Genomic DNA, 10,676 nt, shown 5'->3' on the forward strand with positions numbered 1-10,676 from the left:
CTTGTTCAAAGCTCATTCCTGTGTCTCTGTTCCAACTGCAGACAAACCCCGTGGTCGGGGTTAGATTGATTTTCCAGGCTTTTTAATTAACCCCCTCCCACTGCCTCCTCCTCCACGGGGTTCCAGCCACCCCTGCTCCCGAATTCCCCTCCCAGACAAATGCCTGGGAAGGATCTCAGGCTGGACGAGCCTGGAGGTGGTTTTACATCAAGGGAAAGCATCTTTGCAGGACTCCTGAGTCCTTCCGGGGGGAGGAGAAGCTTTAGAAAGCAAAGGCCAGTGTGGAGCTGATCCTTCAGCATAAGCCCTCACTCTGGCAGGAAGGTGAGGGAGGAGGGATAGGGAAGGTGTCGGGGTGAGCAGGAAGGGGAGACTCTGCCCTCTCTATACAACCCCTCTTGTGTCCTTCCAGAGAATATAGCCCCTGCACAATAGCTCACCAGGCCGCTGCTGGGGGATAAAGGGCTCATTTTACCACTTGCCAGGCTCCAAATATTTCCAATTTGCCACTTTAATTGATGTCAATAAGGTTATGCTAAATTCGGAGATTTTGAGCCGCTCGGCATCTGAGCGCCGGCCGGGCCCCCCGAGGGGACCGTCCCCTCTCCCCCCGCCCTTCCCCGGCCCGGGGATCAACCGAGAGGCATCGGGAGTTCCCTTCCTCCTGCAAACTCTTTACACTCCGAACTCAGCAGCCGCGGGGCGATTCTGCTGATTGCAGAAGGCAATTGCATTAAAGCCTGGTGGGATCAGGTCCCCGTGTGAAGGGCAGAGGCAGAGCCCTGCCCCGAGCTCGCCTGCAGGAACAAATCTGGCATTTTTGCTGCAAAAAAGGAAAAAAAATAGTTCATCTGTTTCGGGTCTCAAAGCAGGAAGATTGATTGTGTGCGAATTTAATTACCTTTTCAAACCAAGCACTGCACTGAAACGAGCTGGACCAGGACCTGTTATCCTTTAACATTTGGGGGTAGAGAGAACTTTGACATTTCAGTCCCTAAAGCTGAACCTGCATCAAAGCCAGAAAGGGTTTGCATCTGGTTTGTTTAGGCATCTTGGCAAAGCAAGCCCTGCTCCAACTTCCCAAGAAAGGGGCTGTCTGCACTGTCCCTTTCGGAAAATATGGATTTTTTGCTCCCTGTTTTACGTGTCTCCTCTTCTGTGCATAGGAAGGGAGGGGTGCCAGGTCCTGGCAGTTCCTGTCGAGCGGGTTTGTCCCAAGTTTATTCCATTCTCCAGTGCTCCTTGCACAGCAGATGCTGTGGCAGGGCAGCAAAAAAAAAAGACCGGAGATTAAGTGTGCTGTGAAGGAACTTCTCCATTTTCCATGTTAAGGGCTTTCAAATAAAATGTCAGGCACAGACGAGCCAGCTGTGGGGTCTGTCTGGTGTTATTTGGAGGGAGCAGACCTTCATTCTCCAGCCTGGCCAAACCTATTCTGATACAGTATTTTCTAGAGCACCATTAGATGTAGGTTTTTTCTCCCTGGTTTGCATGAAGGCAGTTGCACCCTCCCTTTCTCCTACAGCCATGACATGTGGTCTCCTGTGTTTCTCCAGGTGATGAGCATCCTGAGCAATCCCAGCGGGGTCCCTCCCCAGCCCCAGGCCGACTTCTCCATTTCTCCCCTTCACGGTGGCCTGGACACCACCAACTCCATCTCTGCCAGCTGCAGCCAGCGCAGTGACTCCATCAAGTCCGTGGACAGCCTCCCGACTTCCCAGTCCTACTGCCCTCCCACCTACAGCACCACCAGCTACAGCGTGGACCCAGTGGCTGGATACCAGTACGGACAGTACGGACAAAGTAAGTGCTCTGCTCACATTCCCCCTGCACGGGGAGCAGGAGAGGAGAGGGAGGAAGCACGAGAAGGTGTGGATATACCACACCGTCTTATGTATTGGAAGGGATTCCTGTGGAAATCTGTCCATCTAGAGAGAAAAAGGGAGTTTATTCACCAGACATGGGTGGAGATTGCTCCTCACAGCCTCTCCAACACCTTTGCAGTCCAGTTCAAAAGTCTCAGTTGAAATATTTTAGGTGAAACATTTCTATTATCGAAGGATGACTTCCAGCCCCCTCTTCTTCTCCACCTCCAATTCTCACTTCTCCAAAAGCCCTACAACATGTTCACGCTGCTCAGCGAAAGGAAATCCTGGATTTTGATGCCATCCCTTGGTGATGCCGAACACTGTGTGTCTCTCCTCCTCTGCCCTCCCCAAGGCAAGGCTTGGGACCATGCTCAGAGGTTTTGCTACAAAACACGATAATCCAGCGCCTGTCATCTGGGCTGGGATTCTGGAAGACCTGGAGTGAGGTTGGAATTGTAATCCTGAACCTAACCCTGAGAGCTGAAAGGCAGAGGGACCCTGGGAGGGTCTGTTCTGCTGCAGGATCCTGGGTCAGCCTGGCAAAGGGCTCACCTGTCGTGTTAAACCAATAACGAGTGTGCTGGTGTGAGACACTGAGCCATGGGGGGTTAAAGGTGCATCCTCTTCCTCCGGGAGTGCTCCTGCTTGCCCAGAGCTTGTCCTCAGTGACCTTTCCTTCCATTTGGCTGTGGCTTTTTATTCCCCTCTCCGTCACAGCCCTTTAATGTCTTTAACTTCTCCAGCTAAATGAGAACCGGCTGTGGCTGCAGACGGGATCAATAGCAGCTTCCCCACACCCCTCCTTTTTTTGTTTTTCAGGAGTTTGATCTGTGACCCCTTGACCTTCCCCTCGCTTCTGGATGTGAGGCTGGACACACGTGCTATTGATAAAAATCTTAAACAAATTCCAATACCATGTATTTCCAATAAAGATTCCCTTGGGCAAGACGTTAGTCACACCCATGTGTGTAAAAAATAAAATAAGGAGGACGAGCTATGTTTTCTGGGAGAGAGAGACTAGCAAAGGAGGAGAAAAGAGAAAGAATGATTTGTCTTGGTTTGCTGCAGGAATTTTCACTTGGGCCTCTCCATATGCTGATGAAAATCTCCTCACACAGCTCTATTTATGTTTAATTTGCCCCTTTTTCCTTTTTTTCTCTCACTCTGTTTGTAATAATCTCTGCAAGGAAACAGTTTTCATTGGTAATTAGTCCTGTTAGAGCAATCACTTACATGAGGTTGACCTTGATATAACAACATTTTTCCTGTCTTTCTCAGTGCCTGTTGTATTTAGCAGCATGCTAATACATGATACTTCTAATTCCTCCTCCTTTTTAATTCCTCACTTCTTTTCAAATGCTGTTTAAATGCCCATCAGTGTGAAGTGACCTCCACAAGATCATTTATTTGTGTTCAGTTCAGATCATATGTTTTTTCCTTCTCTGATGCACCAAAAAAAGTATCAAATCTCTTTTTAGTGAACAGTGATATAATAAAAATGGGGGGTTGTTATGGTGGGGGCAGGCTCTGTGTAACAAGGGACAAAACCACGGCTTGGAATTAAGAGCTCTATGGCTTTTTTAGGCTTCAGACCTGGCCTGCAGAGAATCTCTCTCTCCCCACTTCTCTCCTCCTTGTTCTCTGCTTTATAAACACAAACCCAGACACGCTTTCTCTTTCATATAAGCAAATAAACACCCAAAGTACTTTCAGTAAATTTATGGGTTTATTTTGGCTTTCGCCCTATTGAACCAACCAACTGTATCCTTGACTTCTGGCGTGGGATACCCTGGCGCCTTTGAACTCTTCCCATGGGCACTACCCACAGAAGGCAATATTTGGAGTTCAGTATTTTTTTTTAGGATAGGATCGCCATCAAATTTCCAATTTCTCCCTGACAGGAGAGTGGAGCCAGGTGGGAGTCAGTCTCTTCTCCCTGGTAACAAGCGACAGGCCAAAAAATACCCCAGTCTAAAATAGCGCCAAGGGAGGTTTAGGTTGGATAGTAGGGAAAATTTCTTCATGGAAAGGGTTGTGAGGCACTGGCACAGGCTGCCCAGGGCAGTGGTGGAGTCACTGTTCCTGAGAGGATTTAAAAAACGTGTAGGTGTGGCATTTGGGGCCATGGTTTAGTGGTGAACACAGCAGTGCTGGGTTAATGGTTGGACTCAATGGTCCTAGAGGGCTTTTCCAGCCTTAATGATTCCGTGATTGTCAGATTTTGCTCAGTACTGCTCAGGGCAGAATGACCAGCTCTGACCCCTCAGCTCCCTCCTTTCCCAAGCTCCCCATGGATTCACACGGAGCACAGGGGACAACAGGAACAGTCACAGCCACACTCTGTGTGAGGAGGGACATTCCTCTGCACCTGCAGCCTCTCAAGGACATCATTTAATGGGCTTACCTGAAACATCAGGGGACCAGGATGACAAGGTCTGAATGTGGGCTCTAATCCTTTGGCCACCCCCCTTATAGGCAGAGACACCCCAAGGCAACATTCCAGAGCCCGGTGTCCTAGGAGCACCAGTCCAGCTCCGCTGGCCTGACTGCTGCTTTTGGGCTCTGTGCTCCCTCCTTGCAGCCCTGGATAGCTCATCCCATGCCAAGCCCACTCCCTTCCCTCTGGCACTTGCCCTGCCTGCGAGGAGCAGGGCTGCCAGATTAATGTGGTCCTGGCCATTCCCAGAGGCCGGAGCTGTGTTAATGATGCTGGTGATGGAACGCAGAAGCGTGAAAGGAATCCTAATAGATATGACAAGTCTAATAAGAATTTGTGTGTGGAAGGGACCTCCTCTGGGGCAGGAGGATGACAAGACGTTGATGGCTGAAATTTGTTTACTCATTGGCACCGATTGTACATCTCCTGCCAGCTCCTTATTAATCTAATTTGAGACATTACAGTTAGGGAGAGGGAGAGACTTTGACTGAAGCTCAGCTAATGAGCAGTGTCACCATCCTGCCCCCATCCTCTTCCCCCTCAGACCAGGGGCAGCTGGGTGAGCTGGGATGTGCCATCGCCTCAGGAGCTGGGGCTGCTCCTCACCCGGGGGAGGACAGGGAAAGCAGTTTCCCTTGGGAGGAGGGCAGGCCCAGGGCTCCCAGAGCTGAGTCAGCACCCAGAGGATGAGTCAGGTCCAAGCCCTGTCCAGGCTTAGTGTGCTTCCACTGAAATCTCTGGAATCATTTCCCCATTGAGAGCAGGAGCTGCTTTGTCAACAGGGAGCTGAGCCTGGAAGGTTTATTCCAAGCCTTCTGCTCAGGCTCATCTTCAGGCAGCTCCCTTGGAAACAGCATTTTCCATGGCAGAGGTAGAATTTTAGCTCTTTTCAGTGGCTTCACAGAGAGGTTTGGGGGCCCACAGCAGCACAGGGCACTGCACACCCCTCAGTGTGCTGAACCCCTGCAGGGTCTGTCCTGCACGTGTCTGTGGGATGACCATCCTCTGTGTGACCTCCTTCAGGAGAGCAGCAGGACCCTCATGCCTGTGCCAACCACTGGGATGGGCCCCTCTTTGTGAGACCCTGTTGGTTACACACCCTTCGGTGCTGAAAGTCACGGCCACTAAATGCTAATTTTGGGCCGTTTTCTCACCCTTCCTCTTCTCCCCTCCTCCTCAGCTGCTGTTGATTACCTGGCCAAGAACGTGAGTCTGTCGACGCAGCGCAGGATGAAGCTGGGAGAACATTCCGCCGTCCTGGGCCTCCTACCAGTAGAGACAGGCCAAGCTTATTGAAGAGTCCAACTGTGCCATCAACCTGCTCCAGCAACTTGGAACCACTGGAGAAAACACCACCAGCCTTCCAGAGATCTGCCTGTACCCAGACCCTACTCCTTCCCAATTCCCTTCCACCTCCACCAACTTGAGCTGCAAAGGAGACGGGAGAGAGCGGGAGGGCTCTCCAAGTATCCAGCTCCTCCAGAGCACTCCAGAGGCAGCTGTGGCCTCTGTGACCTGACTCCTCCTGTGGCCAGAGACAGTGGGTTGGGTACATTTATTAATCCCGAGTTCATGCCCTCCCTCTACTAAACTACCTGGCCATGGCATTTCGCCCACACTTAAGGACTTTCCATTGATCTAGGTAGTTGGCATAGTCAAAGCCAAATTGATTTTTTTTTCTTTTTCTGTAAAAAAAAGAGAAATGTTTCATTTTGTTTCCTTTTCTTTCCATTGCTGTAAATTTGGTGAATGTATAGGAAGGAATAACCAAGCTGATCATTAAGGGTGATACAAATCAGGACCACAGAAGACCTATGGACCAAATATAAGAACTTGTTTAAAAACAAAAAGAACAAACCACAAAGACAAACAAACCCAGAAAAACATATATTAAAGTGACAGCAAATTTCCCCACCCCACTCTACCCTCCGTTCTCACTGGTGGCCTCCCAAAGCAGGGCCAGGTTGCTGCTAAGCAGGGGCAGGATGGAAATCCATCCAGCCTGGGACCTTTGGAAAATGTAAATGGCTGCATGAGGGCTGGAGATGATGGGCACAGGCATGAGCAACATTTACTTTTTCTTTTATGGACCAATTTAGAGCTGACTGTCACTGAAAGGCCGTGGGCACTGGGAGCAGCAGGAGATGGGACAGCACAGAGGAAGGGCAGCGGATATACCCCAGAGCACAGGAGCTGTTGCTCATCTGGTTGAGAAGGGTGAGGGCTGTTGGTGGCCCTTCCTTCTCTCAGCAGGAGAGGAGTTGGCCCTGAGAGCAAAGACAAGAGAGGGCAGAGTCAGAGGTGTTTGTGAGCTCAGTGTGCAAAGCCAGGGTCTTCTGCAGGCTCACCTGAAAGGAGACGGTTATTGGTCTGGAGGTGCTTTGCCACAGTCTCTCACTGAGGGATGGATGTGGCCTGGCCTGAGGTAAAAGGGACCTGAAGAGCCTTTCTAGCAGCAGCTTGGAAGGAAAGGTGCTCTCAGATGCAAGATTGTACCTCTTTGTATTGCAGGAAAATATTTACCTTCCCGAGACATTCCTTATCCTTTGGCTGCCAGGAGAAATGTTTGCCCCATCCCTCCTCCTGGCTCTTCCCACACCCATCTCATTCCGGGTACTCTTCTGTACAACTCAGTCTCTTGGTCCCTTCCCTCTGCTTTCCATTTTGGTGGTAGAGCCTCTCTCTTTCTCTCTCTTTCTCTCTCTCTAAGCCAGACCTTGTTCTGGATTTGTCACCCCACTCTTCTCCAGCAGTGAAAAACAGTGCTTTCACTTTTGTGTCACCTCATTGCACTGCTCAGATAAGCACAGTTTAAATAGTTTCCCTTTTGCATGTGGGGACGGATGATCCTTGATGATTCTTAAGCAGATATGTAATATTATAGATTTTTTCCCCTCACCTTCCTGTGTTGAGAGGATTCACTTGAAGACATTTGATGTGGAGAGGGCAAGGAAAGCTGCCCCAGGGATAAACACTGGGATGCACAGAATCTGTGCCACCAGGAGCTGGTGTGTGAAGTCCAGTGACAACAGGCAGTGTTTATGTCATCCATGGGCTGTTGGAGTTTATCATACACTTACTGTTTGATATTTCTAGGATAATGAATGTCTGCTTTCGGTCACTGGTGATAAAGAGGGACCACAAGGTGGGATGAGTCTGGCCTGTGTTGTTAAAGGAGACACTTTCCACTTGCTCTCTTTTCTGTTGCTGCTTCTTCCATTCTTCCCAAATAACCTGTTCTTGTTTTGGCAGCTGAAACAACATTTTTCTGGGGAACTATCCCCTGCCTTGCTCCAACATCATTTATCATGAACCACCAAGCCACTTCCCTTGAGCCATATGGAGAAGTACCTGTCCTGGCCAAAGCAGGGGTTGGTTTCTGGTGTTGCCCAGAATCCTCCTGGAGCCACATATGGCTTCCATCAGCTTTGCTTAACGGCTCTGACAGAGCCAGCTCTACATTCCCAAAAGCATTTTCATGCACCAACTTGGCCTCTCACATGGATATGTCCGTGCAGGAGCCCTGTGAGAGGTGACATCTGCATCCTGAGGCTGATTCCTGTCCTTTATGCTCCACAAATCCCAATTCAGCTTCTGCTTGTCCAGCTGTATCACACACCAAGCTTCTCTCTAGTTGTGAAAAATATTCCTTGGATCACAAAGCTTTTGAAGCACTTGCATTCTTCATTCCCTTTCTCAGGGCAATCTGTGGCACCTACAGCTGCTTGAACAGGTGAGGCCAAAGGGACTGATTTCCTCCAGGTGACTGAGTAGCCAAAACTCCCTGGATGAGCTGTGTTACCTGAAGGACTCTCCCTGCTTCGCTCTAGTTTGAAATCTTGGAAAGCAACAAAAACCCCACTGGTTTATAGTGTTTACATGTTAGAGCTGATCCCTGTTAAATTCCAGTCCTGGCTTAAAAGCCGTTCCCAACAGTAAGCTCCAGCCACACATGAAGTGGGGAATCAAGGGTGTCTCCATGATGGACACCAGTGAAGGTATCAATGACTGAAGCACCTGCTTGAACTTGCTTCTGTGCCTCAGCTTCCTCCTGAGCCAACTGCTAAAACAACAGAGCCCACCATTTTCTTACATTGAACAGTATTTAAGAGGCCAAATGCTGATGATTCCTTCCCTGGGAGCACCCTCAAACCTCCATCCTCATTGCCACTGGAACATGGGGTTTGTAGCTGGTGATCTCTTGCCCTGTTACTGCCCCAGCCAGTTGTGATCCCTCATCCCTTATACTGAAATTCCTGACCCAATGCATTCCTTACTGCCTTCTGAACCAGAAGGAAAGTTCCAGTTTGTCATGAGAATTGCTTGTCCTGCTCTTATCTCCTCTGTTCCCTTACCCACCCTGCTGTGCACACACATCTCCAGGGATCCCTCGCCTGTGGACGGTCGGTCCTCGCCGCACGGGCTTGCGAGGAGGACTCAACCTGAGCTCAGCACCCAGTGCAGGACCCAGAAATCAAAACCATTAAAAAGAGGGAGCACTGCAGAAACCTCTTTGCCAGTTACCTTCGCCAGAAAGTCCATGGCCACCTGGGCACTGCTGTAAATAGGATTCTTAGAGGACTATGAAAACCCCCTATGCTTAGCACAAATAGCTCTTCTCTGACCTTTCCCTTGTGGTCGCACTTTGTACATTAGTTGGAAATTTGGTCATGTGCTGTATGTTTATAGAAAGTTGACATTTTTTTTATACTAAAAAACACAGTGAGTGCCGTGCTAGTTTAAAAAAAAAAAAAGAAAAAAAAAAAAAGGAAAACCCCCCCAAAAAAAGTAAAAAAAGGGGAAGGGGGATGAACTGTAGAAATTTGCCTATTGTGTGTTTTCAAAGTACATTCCAGAATCTTTGGGGTGGGATGGGTTTGATTTTTGGATTTTGTTTGTTTATTTGTTTGTTTCTTTGTTTTAAGGTACGTTCATGTACGAAAGTCAAAGTATTTTTTTGTTTTGTTTCGTTTTGTTTTTTGGATTGCCAACCTCAGTTCTGCTGAAAAGAGACAAACTCAGGGGTGGGGTGGGACGGGAGGAGGGGACAGAACAGAGGGAGGTACCTTGAAGGTGAAACAAAACTGAGCATGGAAGAGTAGCAGTGGCAGTGCTGGACAGCAGGCATTCACTGGAGAGTTGGACTCGTGACCCCTGGGGGTCCCTTCCAAACCAGAATATTCTGTGATTCTGAAACTACATCAAACCAGACCCGAAATCAGACCCTGAAGAACATGTGGATGTGGCCGGTTGACACCGACCAAGTAGGGACTGAGCAGATACTCAACTCCTGGTGGCTCTGAGGGAACCCAAACATTGTTCTGCACCTCCTCCAAACAGCTCACCGAGCAAAGGGACACACTCAGAGATGTTGTGTCAGCTCCACAGCTCTTCCCTGCCTGCAGACGAGCCCTGAAGGGACACGCTCTGGGGACATTCTCTCAGCTCCACAGCTCTTCCCTGCTTGCAGATGAGCCCTGCCATCCCTGGGGAAAGGAACAGTGACAAGTGGGTTTCTCTGACCTCCCCACAGCCCTGCCTTCACCTCTCCCCACAGCGTGGATGTCGCATCACTGTGTCCAGCAGCTCAGCAGATTGGCTCCTGTCGCTCCGAGACTTTTTGTGTATTTAATGCTTCTAACCCATCATCCCTTAACACCTCTATGTACCCACCTGGGGAATATCTACATAGCACTCTAGGGCATTCCTTATTCCTAGTAACTGCGGAGATGTCGCTTCTGTGTTTGCCTCATAGCCATTTGCTGGTGTGTGAGTGTGGGTGTGTGGGTGCCTGCGGGTGTGCGTGTGTATATATATAATCGCACCATAATTTATTCAGCTATATGGAGTAGAATAGTAGGAAGAGAAAACTGGTTTTGCTTTAACTACCTGCTGCCTGTAGGTGTCTTTCTGTAACTCAGGCATAACTGTTATACATTAAAAAAAAAAAAGGAAAAAAAAGGAAAAAAAAAGGATTAAAAGTGCCTTTGGGTGGATTGTTTGCTTAACGCGCTCCGTGGTGTGCCAAGAGCGAGGGGGGAAAGTGGAGAAGCAGAAATATCCGACACACACAGGCAAAGTGCAGATGTTTTTGCTCAAAGAAGCAAAATCGCGGGGCTTCGTTCATTAATGAGAAGGTGGAAAAGCTATGTAAATAAATAAAACATTTAATTTCACTGTGACTTTGCACAAGGGAAGGACAATTACCTGGCCTGTTCTCAACACAACCAGTTCTTTATGCATTCATTTGGAACCAGCCCCAGCCCAGGCAGGGGAAGGCCAGGGAGGGTCCAGGCTGCTCCACAGGCACCTGGCTCTCATTAATGCCAAAGCCCGGCATCAACAAGCGGAAAAATATTTAGAAACTACGG

General features: G+C 49.1%; 1 protein-coding gene across 4 annotated transcripts in view; it reads left to right on the plus strand.

Moving 5' to 3' along the window:
• Positions 1–9,085, plus strand: part of PAX7 (paired box 7) — a 105,142-nt gene extending 96,057 nt beyond the window's left edge. For all 4 annotated transcript variants that reach the window (XM_017833498.1, XM_017833501.1, XM_017833500.1 and 1 more), the window contains exons 9-10: positions 1,557–1,803; positions 5,486–9,085. In XM_017833498.1, coding sequence (XP_017688987.1) covers positions 1,557–1,803; positions 5,486–5,601 — 363 coding nt within the window. In that variant the 3' untranslated portion in view covers positions 5,602–9,085. The remainder of the gene's footprint in view (positions 1–1,556; positions 1,804–5,485) is intronic.
• The last annotated feature ends 1,591 nt before the right edge of the window (positions 9,086–10,676 follow it).

The sequence above is a fragment of the Lepidothrix coronata genome, unplaced genomic scaffold (genome assembly GCF_001604755.1).
Source record: "Lepidothrix coronata isolate B3197 unplaced genomic scaffold, Lepidothrix_coronata-1.0 Scaffold214, whole genome shotgun sequence".
NCBI lineage: Eukaryota > Metazoa > Chordata > Aves > Passeriformes > Pipridae > Lepidothrix > Lepidothrix coronata.